The following is a 20,117-nucleotide window of genomic DNA, read 5'->3' as shown; positions in this document are numbered from 1 at the left end:
TCTGTTAAAATGATTTGCTCAAGGTCACACAGCTGGCAGAGCCAGAGGCAAACTCCTCTTTCCTGATTCCAGGTCCACAGCTGTTTTTACTCATCTGCTGTTTTTTACCACTCCGCATGTTTCAGTTCATTCCATGCAGGTTTGGTCCTTTGGTAACCACAAGGTTATGAACAAATTCGAATGAGTTTGTTCCCCATCCATAATTTCTAATTCTGAACTAATAATAATGAGCATGTACTCATTCTAAAATAACCAGTTTGGACTAATTTTTAAATCAAAGTAATTTAATAAACAGACATTGTATAGTTAATTGAAATGCAGGTAGAATTCAGGTAGTACATACATTCTGCCTTGTTAGTGAAAAAAAAACAGCAAAAAACCTCAAGGCTGTGGTGTTTACTATTTCTTATGCAATTAGCCTCTATGAAATCCTATACATGCAACACTTCTATATTTAGAATGAACATCAAGGGTTTAGGATTAAAAAAAAAAATACCTGAGGCAAAGACTTTAGAGACATTATCTGTTTAATAAATATGATTGTAAAAGCAATAAACAAGAGCAATTATACATTACACTACATAGTATTTAACAAAAAATACATCAAAAAAGTCATTTTAAAATTAGAAGTAGTTCCAATACTATAAGAAAACTTTTTTTTTTTTTTTAAATTGGCTTCCTATAAAATAAGTCGGCAAATGAGAGATTTCAATGCTCAGTTGGATTCCTGGAAAACACAGAACAGCTGCCAAGCACCCCATTGCTCTCAAAGTTGCTGTTTGGAACTTCTGAAAAAAAGCAAAGCAAACCTCTGCATTTTGGACAGTGAATCCAATTAAAAATAAGGCAAGGGAGAAAGTGTTGCGCGGGTGGTTCAGGGTAGAACATGCACAGTTTGCCTTCTGGGATTTTGGAAAACGTTGCAGTATCGGATTTTTAGCTTGCCCTGAATCTTACCTTCCACATACATTCCTCCCTACACATTCCTCTGACCTTAAGCCCACCAAACTCCTTGTGTGTTTGCACCTGCGATTAGTGAGTAGGTAGGCACTTAGGTCTCTCCCATTTGTAGGCTCTCATTACTGCCTTCTCTTTGTGAGTCAGCCGGAATGGCCTAGTACAATGGTTCTCAAACTTTAGGATGTATCACAATCACTGGGAGGGCTCGTTAAAATAGATGGCTGGGCCCACTATCACTTAGCAACAGAGAACACCACTATTCATTCCCTAGAGTTTCTAATTCAGTAGGTATGGAGTATGGATCCAGAATCTGGATCTCTAACAAGCCCAAGTGATGGTGATACTGCTGATTCAGGTATCACACTTTGAGAACAACTGGCCAAGGTCATAAGAACAATGAGGTCCTCCTCTCTGAGCAGCATCTTGCCTCACTAATCTCCTACAGATGGGAGGGAGCTTTGAGGAGAGGCACATGAGGATCCTGGAGATGCTAGATCTCTAGCTGGCCATCTTTGGTCACTTTCCAAAATGCCAGGCATCTCATGTCTACCTCTATTTTTAATTAGGATTTACAGCCCATTCTTCCCTATGTCTTTCCATTCATTTATTTCTTCAACAAATAATTTTCATACGACTACTCTAGGCAAGGCACTGTGCTAGAATAAGAATGTTATTCCTTTTTCATACTTTTCTAATTAAAATGAATTGAACTGCAACTCTGAGGACTCCCTGTGCTGGTCTGAGTGAGCCTCTTTTGGTTTTCCAACACTTTGTCTTCCAGATTAAATTTGGGAGGCTCCAACTGAAGAGGATCAATGAGGATGTTTCCTATGAGATAGGAAGCCTGGCAGGTTGGGGATCAATTGAGTTCTACAAATAGGTGGCTGCCTCAGGCCTAGCCCATTTCCCAGATTCATATGGGGTATCCTCAACCATAAACATCTCTGCCTGATAAACTTCTGACAGCAGTTTTGCTATTCTTTCTGTGCCTGAACTACATGAAGTCATGGACATCGGGACCTTTAGGACACCCTCATTATCACCAGGGCCTGTGTTATACCCTGTTGGCTTAGGGACATAGCAAAGAAGGAGGCTGAGCATACTAAGAGGTTTATCAGAACTTCTTTCTCCTATAGTTTATAGTGGTCTCTGCCCAGTCGATAATACTAAAGGGGCCTCTGCTGAACAGGCTTTTGTCTCCCTCTTTCTCTGGGCCTTCTTTCATGATTACCCTGGGGAAAACTGGGGTTTCTTCACGCTTTGCGCCAATCTTTTTTGCCAATCAGCTAACTTTTCTCCTTTATACAGACATAAATCTTTCCTATGATACTCAGAGGTCAGAGAGCACACATGAAATCACTGGGATCATCCTAAATAATCAAACTCTCACCCTAATGTAAGATAAGACCCCCATGTATTCTCTCAGACTGTTTGACACTCTTAAACACAAAGTCCATTAACCTGTTTCTCCTTCTAGTTAAAATCAGTATTATTTCACAAACATTTCTATTCTATTGTGAGAGTGGAAATACCGGGTAACAGCAACCATCACAGGAGGAAAGTGCCCTGCAAAACTGTCACACATTCAAAACATTTCTCACAAGAAATCTTCTGGAATCAGATTGCATGAGATTTTTGTTAAGGTGTGAGAACACCACAATTCATCTCTATGCTTTCTTTTCCAAAGTACATGGCCAGGTTTGAATTGCTTTGCATATATCAACTCTTTCACATACAGTATATGTTTGCAGGTGGGAAAAGGCGGGGATATTTGAAAAAGGCAGGTTCTAGAGGAAAAGACAAAGATACATGAAACTGAACCCTGCTGTGCAGGATGCAGTAAGGTCCATGGGCACAGAAGCTGGCATGCTTGGGAATGTACAAAACTGACAAAGGGCTCAGAAACTTGCGAGTGGTGGAGGCAGGGGCGGCAGAGGCCAGGCCAGTATTTAGGAAACATCAGGGTTAATGTCCAGAATCTAGCAATATATTTGGGAAGAAAAATTAAGAACACTTGAAGGACAACTTACTTGGGGTTTAGAAGGAAGACATTCAAAGATATCAACAGATCATGGTCACACACAGATGACAAACAAATGTGAAGACAGGACAATGGGTAACTAATGGGATTCCATTTCCTACTGCAGTTGGGGCAGGAGTAGGGAAAGCTGCAAGGGGAGGCAATCATGGTGGAAAGAGGTGAACAGGAAACCAAGGTCCGTTTCTGACATGCTTTGCCTCCCTGCCTTCCTTATTCTACTGGCACAAAGGGATCTTCAACTCGTATCTTTGTTCCTGTGGCCACAGAGAGTGCAGAAAGCAGCCTCATGGCCACTGCTGACCAACAGAGCTACCAAAGCTAACTTAGAAGGGAAATGACAATATGGAAAGTGGAACAGAGAAACAGCTCAGGGTTTCAAACTCCTGTGCATGTCTTTGTGTCTTACGAAAGGAGCTGGGGTAGCTAATCTACCCATCAGCCTTTAATGCTAAAATAGCTGATAATCTGGAGCCAAGAATATTTCCAAAAATACATGCAGATTTCCTTGGCCTATATATGTTATGAATTTTCTACAAACACGACCGATCAGAAAAAAGAGAGAGGAGAAGAAGAAAGAGGGAGAGGGGAGTGTTTTCCATTAAAATAGAGCACCTGTACACTGCCCCTCCAGACATGTTCTCAGAGTATCATCCACATGCACAGGCTTAAAGCTAAAAACCCTTGTTGTCTGTGTCTGAAGAATTAAAAAGTCCCGATGCAGTGAGTGTTTGTTTGTTTGTTTGGATTTTGATTGTTTATATTTTATGTTTTGTTTTTGTTTTGTTTTTTTACTGGCGTCCTCCATTCAAACATTTACATAGGTAGGGATTTCTTTTGTGCTTTGATTCTCAGCAACTATGGAAATACTTCCTGGCAAAACAGGAAACAGAACAACAAAGGAAAGAAAAGAAACACAAAGTTAGTGGTCATGAAGGATGATGTACTTGACAAGAGCGAAATTCTTTCCTGATCAGCAGGTCGCCTGTAGCCTTTGGGGGTTTTCCTTAAATTGCATACTGTGCCCCAGCAGATCCCCGCTTTGGCGTTGAAGGCGGAGTGGCGTGTCTTGCTCTTTGCAATCGGAGAGATGAGTCACCAGGTTGAGTAGAAGGGGAGGGAGGGGAGGGTAAAGCTACTCTCCTAAGAGAAAACGTGTAACACTTACTCATTTAATGACACTGGAAAGGGAAAGGTGTCAGAGACTTTGCAATGTGCTGCGATATCTTCCTGGTGAAGGAGGAATTACTACTTTAATAAAGCAAGTAGAGGCTGTGCTTCATACCCTACGGAAATGCAGCTGAGAACCAAATGATCCCAAAACATGCACTTAGAAGCTTTAGGAATGAGTAGACAGGGTGAATGCCTCTCTGGACTTGAAGACAGAAAAGGTTTTTTTTCTTTTTAACCCCAAGCAATTACACATTTATTACCCTGTCTCCTGAAATAAAAGAAAGTGCACTGTGAAAATTGGACACCAGATGTGACTGCAGTTATCATTATCTATGATAGGAACCAGTCACTGCATTTAAATTTCCCCTTAACACAGCCACCGACCTTTCCCATATTCATTTAAAGAGGGTTATGTTTCCATTTACATTCTCATTGTTTTCCAAGTAAGATTAAAAATTGTATGTAAAGGCCTTCTAGGTGGTTTGGCATTATCACATTAGAGTGGAGCATGAATGGTTATATAATAATTTATTCACTGTTGCCAGCAACGCAGGATCTAAATGTAAACATATAAGGGTTCAACTCCTAACGCCAACAGACAGGAGGAACCAAAGAGAGAAATGGATCAGCAATAGTGGCTTCATGGGTTTGCCTAGCTTCCTGGAAAATTTCTTCTGCAATAAATTGCAGAATTTAGCAAGTGAACGTCAGATTCTCTATACCTCGTTGTTGGATTCCCGTGCCTACTTCACGGGCAGAGAGAGCACTACTGAAATTTGACCAAGTCCATTTTACAACTTCTGGCAAGGGACAGTCAAAAAAGAGGAAGAAATTTGCTAATCTGCTCTGTAATAGTCTCACCCACCAGTGGTCTCTCTCAGGATTGCTCCACTCCCTGGATGTCTGCAAACTTTATGCCTCTTGTCCTCAATCTTAGGTTCCAAATCTCCTGAGGGAAAGTTCCTAGACTACCAATAGATGTAAAAAAAAAAAAAAAAAAAAAATTCCCCGGATGATCAGGCTGGCCACTCTCATTATGTCACTCCTCTACTGGTGTTCCGGAGCAGTGTGCCCTCCTTAGGGCTGTATCCAGTTGAGGCTACCACGTTTCAATCTAGTCAATACATACCGTGTCCTGCAAACCCTGCCCTGCCCTCTGGTCCACCAGCCCGAGCCTCTGAGGCCTCTCCTTCTTATATACTATTAAAGCAAATGCTTTGCTATTTGCCCACAAACATATAACATTTTAACATTTTAAGCCCAATATTTTAGGGAGGGTTTTGCAAAAGGAGGAATAAACTAATGAGAGAAAAAAACTAGATAGAAGCAAGAGGTTTGTTTGTTTTTCCCCCATCCCAATGACAGGAAGCAGGGAAAAAGCCATCTTAGCTGTTTCTCTCAGGGCTGTTAGAGCAGAAGAAAGTGGTTATGTCAAGCCAGAAAGGGGTTAGAGAGAGAGTCAGCCATTGCCTACTCAGCTGAACAGCTGGTGGCTACTGGGAATCATTTACCTATGAGCTGGGATTCCACCTTCTCATCTATAAGCTGGCCAGGCCTCCTTAGTTCAGTCTGAGGGACATTGGGCCTGCTTTCAGAGTGACTGACTGGACTGATCATCTCTTGTTCTTTCTCATTCTGCATCTGGGCATAAACATTAATCCCCGGGATCTTCCTAAAATATTAATAGAAACCATCACTGCTGTGCACATCACTGTAACGCATGCTTCTGAACCTGTCAGGGAGAAGCAAGAGGTCAGGGGTAGAGGGGACGTGGATGGAGAGACACGCACCTTTTAAACTTGTAGATGACGAACACTGCCAGCCCCACAAACACCACTGAGAGCAGCATCAGCATGGCAGATCCACTGTGGGTTGGAGTGAGGTCCACCAGGGGGGCTGGGGAGGGGAAACAGAGCAGAGAAAAATGAGCAGAGAACTGGGCAGGTGAGACTCTATGAGAGGTTCAAATGGTTCACACACAAGCATGGTAAGTCCCGGAAAACCATGTGGGGTATACACACAAGAAGCACGTCACATGACTGACATGGGATGCATCTAAGCCCACCCCTACTCCCACCCCAAATGTTCCTGCTCTGCAGCAGAGCAATGAAAAGTACAGACCCCAGGGCCAGGCTGTCTGGATTCAAGTCCCACTCTAAGTAGCTATGTGGTCTCGGGCAAGTTGCTTCACCTTAATGTACCTTATGTGGTAAAATAAAAACAATGGTATATACTTCATTGGGTTCTTATGAGGATTAAGTGAGCTAGTGTACGTCAAGCATTGAGAAAAGTGCCAAGCACATAGTAAGTCATGTAATTACTAGATTTCATTTCTACTGCTGCTAGTATTATTACCAATCAATATTTATAATAATATAATAATTGTATTTTATTATACTCTGAGTGTAAACTTTTTCCACAAAGCAAAACAGATTGCCAATAAAACCACCTGCAGGAATATATTTGTGAATTCAACCACCCCCTCACCCCTACTCCAGTAGTTGTCATGTGAGAAAAATAATTGGAAAGTTGTCATACATGAGAGAAAGAAAAGCAAAGTGATGGAGCGTGCTTGTATTTCTGTACACAGGAAACTGATGGCCAAGTGAATATTTCACAAGGCCAGCCGCTGACATGCTGAAAGAGGGATATGCCACCTGGCTGTCTCAACAATTTCCCAAAAGCTCTGACAGCCCTCACCAAGATGCTCCAGCCTCTCAAATACAGTGAGTTTTTCTCTCAGACAAAACAGAAGTCTCTGCCTCCATAAACAGTCTCCCTCCCTGAGTTTCACCTTAAAGCGCAGTCTGGAAAGCACTTCTCTCCACCTCTACACCTTCTGCCATCTCACAGTCAAACCTGTTGTACCTGTAGACTTTGCAATTAATTTCTACCCTCTTAAAAGCTGACATTTTGCAAATGTAGCGTAGCTCACGCATAAAAGACAAGCCGTGTGTACTCCAGGGAAGCCTTGGTGCTGACCTTTACCTTCCATCAACTTAAGCAAACCGATACCCAGAAATACAGGTGACCTTTAATCGCCATTTTCTGTGGTTTTCTCTGGTGTGAGCTGAGAGGGCAACGTTCTAGTCACCCAGGTAAAAAAGTTCAAGAATAAGTGACTATAACACTGATGGTTTCAGACAAGATTCTCAGTTGCTTCTGCTCTATTTTTTTCAGGATTACATCTTAGCTACTCTGTATTGATACTGGAAAGCATATTGCATCTAATCACATAGTTTTGGTGAAAAATGAAAATAGTCATTTCAGGAGAGTTGGCTTTCAGGAGGTACTGAATATAAGGAACCCCCCACTATTTTCTCTCCCCTGTAAGTTAAGCATCACCTCAGTTTTGAAATGGGAGTATGTGAGTTTGTGTGTAAAAGATGAGGTGGGGGGGTCCCACTGACGTGAAACATCCAAGGCAAATTTTCTTTCGGTTCAAAATTAGAAAAGAAAGCTCTCAGTACCATCGGGAGAGAGGTCCAGAAATTCTTCAGAACTCACCCTGCAACTGGTAGGATGTCATCAGGGGAAGAGAATACCTTCCATTTGTCATAGACATTATCACAATTGATTTTCACAAATGGAAGGCAGTGATTATGATCCTTTTAAACAGATAGCAATGAAGTTCTCATTGGTTAGCATTGTTTTAAAAGGACTTAGAACTTACTAGTAAATGGAAGAACTAAGACTTGAACTCGAATCATCATATACTCACGTACGTGCGCACGCGCGCACACACGCACACAAATGAACCTTTTCCCTTCTCTTTCCTTCCTCCTATCTCTCCCCATCCCCAGGTTAAGTCTTTCAATTCTAAATCATTTACACTTAAATCATCATTCTTCAACAAGCAGCATTAACACTGTTAAGTAATTAGCATATTATTAGCATACAGAAAATGAACTTCCATATCCCAGTTCTAAAATGTGTATTATCCTTTCGCCCTCCCCATCTCTGCATCAGTCAGTCACTTCTCAGAGGCAGGAAGCAGGAAGCAGGAAGCAGGAAGCAGCCAGCAGCAGTGGCCAGAGACTGACTACCACTGCCCTCTGTGGTCCGTGGGTGGCTTCTGCTTGCTGATCTGTGCCTGAATATAAACGGACCTATTATTGCTCCACACAACAGCAGCTGCATTTCTTAGTTTGCCCAACACTTCGGTGCATTTGTGTATGTTTTGCTGAGGAATGGAAACTTGCGATAAATGGGCTTTAGCTGGTTGTGTGGAATTAGCATACATTAATCCCTTTCCAGTTGCAGCTTAAACAAGGTAGACGTGTAGGAAAAGTGCTGAGCAGTTTTTTGCCATTATTCATGCACAAAGTAAAACATGGATACAAGCAGTTCTCCGAGTGACTCAACATTTCTAAGCCTGCGTACTTGCACGTATCATTTCTAAAATCCTTTGAGGAGTTTGGAAATGCATTGAATTTTTATATTTTATTCATGAGGACCTAGGATGATAATAACGGGAACACTTACAATAATAACAACAATTTTCTTGTGAAAAGTGATTGCCATGTAGTAAGTGCTAAATAAGTGGTTATAGTTGTATGTATGAGAACAAATTCAAAATTCCACCTTTGGGGTTCAGAAATGATATGATTCCTTTTCAGAATCAGAACTGGCTCCGTCACTTATAGACTAAGTGACTTAAATTAAATCTCAGTTTCCTCATCTGCAAAATGGAGATGAAACTAGTGTTTGGTCTAGAAAGTTGTGAGATTAAAATGAGATGGAATTTATAAAGCACTGTCATAGTATTTGGGACAGACTACAGTATGCCCAATATTTCTAACCTTGTCATTTCAATGCTATCGTATTTCTGAAAGTGTATTCTTCTACAGAAAAAAAAATCCTGAAAACTGATGACAGTTCCATGGTGAGATAATTTGGGGCAATGATACATACAGCATTCCTCATGTGGAGATTCACAATGTACGTCAGTATCTTAAAGGGTCACAGCAGCCCTTGCAGAAAAGAACACATTTAACTTTACCAGAGTCTTTCATAAACTCATTTGACCACAGACCCTTTGCAGAACTAGGTTCCATGTAACACTCTAGGAAATGCCTCTCCCCAGGCACTGCTTTCCCTGTTGCTGCAGTTTTTTCGTTTTGTTTGGTTTTTAGATGAAATCTTGCTTTGTCACCCAGACTGGAGTGCAGTGGCACGATCTCGATTCACTGTAACCTTCTCCTGTGTTCAATCAATTCTCCTGCCTCAGCCTCTCGAGTAGCTGAGATTACAGGCACCCGCCACCACGCATGGCTAATATATATATTTTTTTGTACTTTTAGTAGAGTTGGGGTTTCACCATGTTGGCCAGACTGGTCTCGAACCCTAACCTTGAGCGATCCACCCGCTTTGGTCTCCCAAAGTGCTGGGATTACAGGTGTGAGCCATCACACCCTGCCCGCCTTGCTGCAGTTTTGCCCTTTGCTTGGTTTATCTCCAAGTTTTAAGGTCAATAACATGGTAGCATCACCCAGTGAAGCCATGCAGAATAATCTTATTGTTGTCCAGTGTTCACTTTCATTCTATCAAAAGGACTTTCCTGGAGAACTGCTACTTGCACTATGACCCCGAAACTTTCAACTCTAATTCTAATCCAAGAGTTAGTGTTGTCAGGATGTTGCAGAAGTAATTTACCATACCTTGATTTTCTTTTTTCCTCTCCTGACCCCAAAGTAGATCAATTCAAGCTTGAGTTACATGCCTTGAATATCACGAAATCCATGTGATCTGAAATATTTTTTCAGAATTACAGTGATATGGGAATAGCACAGAGAAAGTTTATGCAGAATGCAGAATGGGCAGAAAGGCTTCTATTTACAGAGAACTCTTGGTTGTCCAATGGGCCTTTCTTCCATTTAGAAACAAATCCAATCATGAGAGTCTTAAAGTTTGCTACATTAATGATATAAAGCCACAAGACTGCAGACCAGACTAGGTGGGAATTTCCAGGGAAGTCTCTTGTTAAAGTAGCCAATTGGGAGGCCATTAGACTGAGGCAGCTCTAGAGTCCTGGGTTCCTATGTAAGCAAACCAAAATCTAAGTAAAGAGTAAACAGTCATATTCTAGGAAAACAAAACTTAAACTTAATCAATTAGAAACCACTAACTAAAATGTAATAAGGGACTTTCTACTAGAATGATCCAAAGAAGGCTATTGTTCTGTTTTAACCAATCAAATATTTTCTTTGCCTAGATTTCACCTTCACCCCATAAAAGCCTCATGCCTTTTAGGGAGCCTTAAATCAACCGTGGTCTGGTGCTAACTGATTAATGAATCATTATTTGCTCAAATAAACTCTTTAACATGTTAATGTGTCTCAGTTTATCCTTTAGTAGCTCTAATGACGAGTGAAGCATTGTTTCTGAATTTAAACTGAGGGTGAGTCTTCAGTAATATCCAGTGACAGGGAGTTGAGGTCACTTAGCCAAGTAATGACAAACATCAGCAACTCTAAGAGCAAGCATCATCGTAATAGACAAGAAGAGAAGAACGACTTTTGGTTTTCTAGGGTTGGAAGGTGATGATTCCTGGCTATTATGTGAAATATTCCTCAAAGCATAGTTTACGGACTACCTGAATCAGAATTACTTGGAGCACTTGTGAGAATATTGCTTCCTAGGCTTCACTTGAAAAAAATATGTAGAGCCCCCCAAAAATTAGCCGGGCGTGGGGGCGGGCACCTGTAGTCCCAGCTACTCAGGAGGCTGAGGCAGGAGAATAGCATGAACCCGGGAGGCAGAGCTTGCAGTGAGCCGAGATTGTGCCACTGCACTCGAGCCTGGGGGACACAGCGAGAATCTGTCTCAAAAAAAAGAAAAAAAAAAAATGTATAGTCTTTGAGAGTAGGTCTCCAAAATCCATATATGTGACAAGGTACACGGGTACTTATTATCTATAACAGTTTGAGAATACTGCATAGCAGGCCCCAGCTATTCTCACGTATAAAACTTCCAGTCCTGTCTTTAGGGCATGCCTGACTTTTATGTTCTCTGGATCACTAAAACAAAGCAAAAATACCGCTCCCCCCACCCCGCCCACACACACACACACACAAATGTGCCCCTTTGCTGTTGATAGCTCAATCTGGTGATGACTCTAGAAGAAAGTTTTTTAAACTACCTAAAAGCATCTCAAATCTCCCCTAAGTGAGCAGTCAGCCTCATGTAGATATGGATTACATTGCTGGCTCAATCCTCTACCTTTCTCTGTGTCTAAGCCTTGTGCAATGAGTTTGAAACTTGTCTTACCAAGAGGTAAAATCTGTTTCTTCATGCCTTGAATCTGAGCTGTCATTATAATCTGCATGTGGCAATGGAATGCAATGGAAGCAATGGTGTGCCTCTGCTTTTTCTCTTGGAATTCTACCACTGCCATGTGTGAGCAAGCCTAGAACAGTCAAACGATGAAAGACCATGTAGAAGCCAGGTTAATTATTCTAACCAAGGCATGCTAGAGCAGCCTGCAGGCAGCTAACCCATAACATGTGAGACAGACCAGCCAAGATCAGCAGAGCTCCCTAACCAACAACCCATAGCTGATTGCAGACAGACAAGTGAACATAGATAAGACTAGATGCATAAGCAATAACAAATGCTTACTATTAAGCCACTGAACTAGGTGGTTTGTTACATAGCAATAGCTTATTTACTTTCCTCAAAAGTCTCTTTCAACTGGTTAAACATTCAATTGCCAATTACTACCTTTGAGCTCCACATTAGTCAATTTTTGGTATAGACTTCTATCCCCACTCTCAGGGTGGCAGAGTAAAAGTAAGAAGACCATACGTATTATTTTCGAAGATAAGACACTTTAAGAATGAAAGAGGGTGCTATTAAAGCTTACGCTGATACAGCATAGATAACCCAGGACAGTCCTGATCACTCTACGTATAAGAAACTTGGTGTCTAAAGGGTAGCTTGTCCTATGTTCTGGCATCTTCTCTGTATTTTACATGTGTTATCCTTCCCCTTTCTTTCTTTCTTTTTTTTTTTTTTTTTTTTTTTTTTTTTTTTTTTTTTTTTTACTGATTTCTCTTGACTATCTGCCTTGCCTTCCCCTGGGAAACCATTTATGATGCATGTTTGTGCCTGTTTCTGTTCATCTGACTGTTCCTTGCTGACCATTCTCTCTGACCAAGAGTTTCCATACATATCCTCTAGACTGGCTAACTCAGTCTGGTTACCCTATGGTAATTTCAGCCCCTTTTATGGTCCCCCATAATCTCAGAAAAAAAAGAAATGGTGAAGAAATAATTTATTAGAAGCTAGACTAGGCATGGTGGCTCATGCCTGCAATCTCAATGCTTTGGGAGGCTGAAGTGGGTGAATCTCCTGAGGCCAAGAGTTTGAGATCAGCCTGATCAACATAGCAACATCCTGTCTCTACAGAAAATAAAAATATTAATTGGGTGTGGTGGTGCATGCCTGTAGTCCTAGCTACTCAAGAGGCTGAGGCAGGCAGATCTCTTGAGCCTAGGAGTTTAAGGCTGTAGTGAGCTATGATGTGCCATTACCCTCCAGACTGGATCACAGAACTAGATCCTGTGTCTAAAACAAGCCAACGAGTAGCCTCATTGCTGCACCCTGGTAGGTAGATGAAAATATCACATTTAATCATATTGTGGGGAGGGATATATTTAGATATATACCTACATGATAAATCCATTATTGTTTGTAACACCTTAATGATTAAATAACTATGAAAAGTCACTGGGTCTATGTATCTGTGAAACTACTCAATTACTTGAAGATAAAAAAAGTATTTATTTTGGGGGAAAAATAAAAGGAAGAAAACATATTGGTACCACGGCTTTACTTAAAGAAGACTTGTAAATGATTACTATGTAGATAATACGGTGACCAGAAATTAAAGAGACAGATAAACTTCTTGGCCGTGGAAGAATTTCACCAGTACTAATTTCATCCCTAAGTGGAAAATGTTATTGCAACAATTTACTTCACTTTACAGTTCAGAGTTTCACAACTCCTATTTGGCATCTGAATCCATAATGTTGTAGCTTAGATTATACTGTAGGTTTCTAAAACTTCTTGACAAATGGTAATTCTCCCTTCAAGTGGAAAGTCTTTTTCTCAATGTTAAACTGTAGTGCAGAATTCATGATGTATCACGACCTAGGTTGAAATTTGAAGTTTCTTATTCCCTCCCAAATTTACTCATAACACATCCAGTGGTAGCAACCGAAGCCTGGAAATATTAATTCTCTAATATCTCTGTGATAACATCTTTTTATTACACCTGCAAAAGAAATTAAACCAGTCAGCAGCAGCCATAGAGGCCAAGATAACACAAGATAACAGCTTTATTAAAAACCCCACACATACCCTTGACAAAGGACAGTTTTCCTAAACTGAGCAGCTTAAATAAGGCAACTGATAGACAGACAGGAGGGGGCAGAAGCAATATTCCTGTGTATTTTTTTTTTTTTTTGTCATGTTTTTTATTTAACTTGAGGTTTGGGGCTCTTCCTTTGATAAATATTAACCCTTTACCATTTTTATCACGTGTCTCCAGAACTCCAGATGAATAGTGACCAAACTGGAAAGCCCAGGATAGGGCAACCTCTGAATTCTGAAATATGTACAGAAATATAGTGAAATGTAGCTGTATCATTTTATGCTCACACTGGCCCATGCACAGCATCTAGATAATATTATTTGTTTAACTCTCATAAAACTCATGGCTGTTCAATTACATCTGCCATTAAGATTCCAGTTCACACTTTAATCATGTTTCAAACGCTTCATGGCCACAGCTCTTGGCTGGCCTTTGTCATTCATCTAGATTATGGATTTAATATACCCCAGATTCAGGGGTATGTTTCATTTTCTCCCCCTTACTCACTGTCATTTGCCCATTCTGCCAATTAGGTTAGCTCCAAATATTCCAAGAAATTAGATTTTAATGTTTATTACTAATTTCCTCCTGTACTTAATATCACAGGCTCTTCTTGTTTAATTCATGCTTCTGTTTTAGTGGATGCCTTGAGCTGTAAATCAGATTTATTACTGGAGATAGCCATTCACCTTTCCTTGTTATGCAGATGGATTTCTGTCTGTGAAAGGCTGGTGAACAGTGGTTGTTGAGACTGGTGATGAGGCCACCATCATAAGCATCATTAGGGGGAGCTTGCTAAAAATGAAGATTCCTGGCTCCTTGGGATTCTTCACTCTGTGTGGTGAGGCTTGGAAAATCTCTATTTTTATAAAACGTCCTAAGTTAACTGCAATGTAAAGTCACGTTTGAGAACAACTGCTATTTATAGCAGATATCTCCCATCCTGAGTTGGAAAGAGTTTTCTAACTATGGGGTGGGGTTTCATGTATCAAATGCTTTGAGGGAACTAGTCAGCTCCCTGACTCTGTACTTTGAGCAGAAGTCCCACCACCCAAATTGCAGTTCATTTGCCCAGTACATAACTCTTACGAAGTGCAAATAATCCCTAAAGGGTTGTTATTTGCTATTTAGGAGGTATCCATCCAGTTAGGCTTTTGCCTTCCCAAATAAAAGGTCAGTGTTGCCCCTTGCTTATCCTCTTTTTACTTTCTGTTCTCATGGAAAACCTTACCTATTCTGCCTTAGCAGAGTCAACAGGTTTTCAGGTCATTTCCCACTCCCTCCTTCTCCCCACCAAATAAAAGGACTAAATTGACTCATGACCCAGGGTTCTCATGAGAACAAAGATACAGGGTTTGATAGAGCTTGAAATATTTCAACTAGCAGTTAAGGCTTTAACGTATCACCTGTCAGCAGATTTCCCTCACCTGATTATCTGCTATGACATGGTAAACTAAAGTTCATAGTTGAATGTATATTCTGGTCCTGGTCTTCTCACCTGAGTTTCCACTCCCCATTTCCAGCTTCCTGCTGGGGTTTTTCACTTATATGTTTGAGGACATCCAACCTAACATGAAACCACCAGATTTATCTTCTTTGACAACAAAAAAAAAAAAAAAAAAAAAAAAAAAAAAAGCTCCTCCTCCCAGCGTCTTTATCTCGACTAAATAAAATTTACTATATCTTGCAACTTGAGTTGTAAACTTCTGCGTGTAAATACTTTGTTAAAAAAGAAAATGATAATGCGGTTGTTACCCAAACCCTGATTATTAAAAGAAAAAAAAAAAAAAAAAAAAAACACCAAATCCTTTCTAGCCAGCCTTTTTTTTTTTATTTTCCAAATTCATTATACCTTATCATCTCAAATTTGCATTAATAAAATTTCTTTTTTTTTCTTTTTTTGTTTGAGATGGAGTCTCGCTCTGTCACCCAGGCTGGAGTGCAGTGGCACGATCTCCGCTCACTGCAAGCTCCGCCTCCTGGGTTCATGCCATTCTCCTGCCTCAGCCTCCTGAGTAGCTGGGACTACAGGCACCATCCACCACGCCTGGCTAATTTTTTTTGTATTTTTAGTAGATACGGGTTTTCACCGTGATCGCCAGGATGGTCCCGAATTCCTGACCTCGTGATCCACCCACCTCGGCCTCCCAAAGTGCTGGGATTACAGGCATGAGCCACCACACCCAGCATAAAATTTCTTGATTAGCGCACAATGGATGATGGAAAACAAAGTTTATCATATACCAGCATATTATTTTTCCTGAATTGTATCCCTCTCCCTCTGCTCATAATTTTACCCTCAGTAAATATACTAATTATGAATATTTGAGGGTACATATCTAGAAGCCCCAATCCATGTCAGACAACACATAATTTTATACATAAACCATATAATCCCACCTTTTTGTGCCTTTGTGCAACCTGGCCTCTCAACCTGCAATGCTTATTGGCTCTCTTTTTGGTGAATTCCTAATCAACCTTAAAGACTCGACTTTATTGAATCTTCTGCATAGAATATCTTTTCATTCTCCTCATGTAGAATTTAGTAAAGTCTCATGCAACTAGTATTTGTGCCTCAGGTCTAGCTAGCTCGGTGTGAGTGAGGGCCCTCACTCATCTCATGTCCCCTGATAAACTATAGGTTTAAAGGAATAATTGCAAAGTAAGGCATAGAGTCATGTGAAGAGTAAGATGATAAATCTGAAATGGATCATGCCCTTGAGTAAATTTCAAGTTACTAGAGGCAATAAGAAAACTATTGGCATTTTAGGGATATTTTGTTAACAGCTCAGGTTTGTTTTTCCACAAGTAACTATATGGATCAAATGGTTTGCGATAGATTCAGAGCCTTCCAGATTCTTGCTAGAAAAACTCTCTCTAAAATGTCATCATAGCTGTTTTATGTTTTTGTTTCTGTTTTGAGATGGAGCCTCAATCTGTTGCCCAGGCTAGAGTGCTGTGGCACGATCTCAGCTCACTGTGACCTCTGCCTCCTGGGTTGAAGTGATTCTTGTGCCTAAGCCTCCCGAGTAGCTGGGACTACAGCTGCATGCCACCATGCCTGGCGAATTTTTGTAATTTTGACATAGATGGGATTTCACCATGTTGGTCAGGCTGGTCTCGAACTCCTGACCTCAGGTGATCCACCCACCTCATGCTCCCAAAGTGCTGGTATTACAGGCATGAGCCAGTGTACCCAGCCCATTATTGTTTTTAAGACATATGATACATAAGGCCAGGGCAAATGCATACATGAGAGATGGAGAGGACAAAGGAGGCATCACAAAAGATGTGAAGAAGGTTTAGTTGGTTTGTTAAGGTGAAGAGGGTGTAGTCCAAGGTGTGTGACCACGAGCTATGCCATGAAGTGAAGCTGCTCTGATACTGAAACCTTGTCTTCCAACAGCCACAGCCATAAGATAAGGACCAGTGATTCAGTCTCTTCTGGTAACAGTCTCCTGCCAGTCCTTCTCCCATTCTCTCTCAGATCTCTCATTCTGGGACACAGAACCCCAGGAAGGATAGGCCCAATTTTCTTTCAACTGCCTACTCCCCCCAGTGTGTATATAAACAGTTATAATGTGTATTTAAAGAACACCTGCCAGGGCCGGGCGCAGTGGCTAGCCTGTAATCCTAGCACTTTGGGAGGCTGAGGTGCGTGAATCACAAGGTCAGGAGATTGAGACCATGGTAAAACCCAGTCTCTACTGAAAATACATAACATTAGTTGGGCATGGTGGCAGACGCCTATAGTCCCAGCTACTCGGGAGGCTGAGGCAGGAGAATGGCGTGAACCCAGAAGGTGGAGTTTGCAGTGAGCTGAGATCACACCACTGCACTCCAGCCTGGGCGACAGAGTGAGACTCTGTCTCAAAAACAAAAACAAAAACAAAAAAAACAGAGATTCCCTAGATGCTTATTGTATAAATGAATGCAAATCTCCACTCACCAGTTATTTGAAAAGAAGTAGCATGTCATGGAGACAGGTTCACAAATGAATAAACTGAATAAACTGGATCTGAAGGTTAACTGCAGGAATGGGATTTTAAATATATCTCTGTAAGCTATAAATTATGCATATAATTATTTATAAAAACAATATTTGTTAAGCACCTGATATGTGTAAGTTATTTGCTAGGTATAATGATGAAGATGATATAAAAATATATGAGAAGATTAGATAAAGATATGATCACAAGAAATTAAATAGGAGTGATTCAAAAGGTGATGGTCATGATCATTATCAGCGTCAGACAGATGGAGATCTAAAAATCCATGTGATTTCAGACAAGAGGAAGATGTTGTCCAGGCAAATGTCTCTGGAAAGATGTCATGCAAATGTTGGCACTGAGCTGAGCCTTAAAGTACAGGTAGACAAGGGGAAATAGGTGAAGAAGTGGGGAGAAATATTCCAATCCGGAACATCATGAATAGAGGTACACTTTGGTCAAGACAGCAGTCCTTCCAGTCTAACACTAGCTTGATTGCTTTCTATTCCCTTTTCCAACTCTTTGTATTGTTTTTGCAACATCATAGCCTTTGTTTGCTAAACATGGATGCCAGCTGCCATCAGGTACTAAAAGTCAAACCATAACCCTCCCTCAACCTTCTGGATAACATGCTCTTCGTTCTCCCTTATTCTCATACAGTGTTAAATCTCTCCTTTCTGCAAAGAGAATTTCAGAAACATACCTGTCAGGAGTGGTTAGACCCCGAAGAAAAACTGCTTGAAAACCAAGAAGCATAGGAATGGCTAGGAACGAAATGAGAACTACATTCAAAATTTAGCTCAGCTTAGATGCCACAGTGAATGAATTCCCAAATGGAACGTGTTGGTGGGTGGGGGGCAAACACAATCCAGTCTCTAATGACATTCAGGTATCTGCAAATGCTTTCCTTGTGTTCCCATAAAAGCAAATAGGGAACTGAATTTGAAAACCAAAATAAGGCTAGTAAATTCTTGAAAAGAGACAGTTCTTTTTCCTTGGAGACAAACCAAATTATGCATTTGCTTCTCTCACCAACAACATACTCTGGCTCAAACATTTTTAAAAGAAGGCTGCTGAACATCTGCTGAGCAATTAATGGGATGCAGCAGCATGTTGTAATGGTCCCTGGGAAGGTATTAGCAATCCTGCTTATGAGACATGAAATGTTGCTAACAATGGTTCTTCCTTTTTTTTTCTCTTTTGAATTTTTATTTTCCCCTGCCTACAGGGGGGATGAGAGAAAGAGAAATAGAGTTGAGGTGGAAGTTCTGCATCTAATACTCCTCCCCACTGTTTCTCTCTTGTTTTTTTTTTCAGGCTTCCTTCTCCTTCTCTTCCTAGCCACCCAAATATTAATGTGTTAATTTCAACCTAATAAAAGCAACTGTGGTGGCTCACACCTGTAATCCCAGCATTTTGGGAGGCTGAGGCAGACAGATCACTTGAGCTCAGGAGTTCAAGACCAGCCTGGTCAACATGGTGAAACCCTTTCTCTACCAAAAACACAAAAAAATCTTAGCCGGGCATGGTGGCGTGAATCTATGGTCCCAGCTACTTGGGAGGCTGAGGATGGAGGATGACTTGAGCCCAGGGGGTAGCTAGAGGTAACTTAGGAGCAATCACCAACAGGAAACAGATCCCAGATCCCTCACATACTTTACTTCCTTATCACAATTGTTGTTGCCGTTGACATGTTTGTCTTTTGCATATGAAAATCGAGCCCTGAGTGACTGTGCTCCTGTGGACACTGCCAGCTCTAATGCGTTATGACCAGCATAGCCAAACTTAGTATAGCAAAAGTTTCCAAGACAAAGTTTCCAGTTATTCCATCAACCCAGGAAATTATCTTTGTTTACTTACCAAACTGGAGTTAATTTTCCACATATAAATCTGTATCTACTTCAGTTGCTGAACTAGCCATGACAGCAAACTTAATAATGCCAGTTGATCAGGTTTGGAATTACATAGCCGAAAGACCCTACTATCAAAACTAATAGGAAAGATTTCTACAATGGTTGAAAGTCAAATAATTTTCTCACTCTCTCGAAATTGGTCCAGGCTAAGATTGGGCTTTTTACTTGGAAATGGACTTTTTTTTTTTCCTTTGGTGACTTTGTGTTACACACACCTATATTGCAAGGGGTTCTTCTTCATATCTCAGTGTGCATATCTGGGTCCCCAAAATATATTTCCCTTTTCCCAGTCCTTCTTCTCAGGAATCTTAGTCCTGCTTGCGAAACTCCTAGTTATATAATAAACTACAAACATGAATTGAAAATATTTTTCAGTTCTTCCAACTTTGCATTATTTTTTGCCATCTGGAGTTTTTACCAGTGGGATTAACGTCTCATGGTTATCAGGAATTGACTTCCTTTCCCACAGGGAGCTATAAATCCAAGGACCTTTGGATGCCTTTGCTGTATTCAGTTTCTCTGGCCAAGCCTACTGGCCAAACCAGTCTCAGCTAATTACCCCCTTTTTGATCTCAATATTGCAGCTTGGTCCCAGCTCTAAACCATTTGTCATTGAAGAAAGTGTTCTTAAGTAACATTTAAAATAAGATTTCCTTTTTTTTTTTTTT

The 20,117-nt window shown here is 40.8% G+C and overlaps 1 protein-coding gene across 3 annotated transcripts in view; it reads right to left on the bottom strand.

The window, feature by feature from the left end:
- Positions 1–263: 263 nt before the first annotated feature.
- The window catches only part of SORCS1 (sortilin related VPS10 domain containing receptor 1), a 608,036-nt gene continuing 588,182 nt past the window's right edge, over positions 264–20,117 (bottom strand). Inside the window, exons 25-27 of one of the 3 annotated variants that reach the window (XM_017851824.1) lie at positions 5,962–6,067; positions 5,683–5,843; positions 264–4,141 (exon numbers count right to left, since the gene is read on the bottom strand). In XM_017851824.1, the coding sequence (XP_017707313.1) occupies positions 4,134–4,141; positions 5,683–5,843; positions 5,962–6,067 (275 nt within the window). In that variant the 3' untranslated portion in view covers positions 264–4,133. The remainder of the gene's footprint in view (positions 4,142–5,682; positions 5,844–5,961; positions 6,068–20,117) is intronic. The other 2 variants (XM_017851825.1, XM_017851826.1) reach the window with 2 other exon arrangements.

The sequence above is a fragment of the Rhinopithecus bieti genome, unplaced genomic scaffold (assembly GCF_001698545.2).
Source record: "Rhinopithecus bieti isolate Rb0 unplaced genomic scaffold, ASM169854v2 scaffold_31787, whole genome shotgun sequence".
Lineage (NCBI taxonomy): Eukaryota > Metazoa > Chordata > Mammalia > Primates > Cercopithecidae > Rhinopithecus > Rhinopithecus bieti.
Note: the sequence above shows the minus strand (reverse complement) of the source record. Positions and strands in the feature narration are given on the sequence as shown.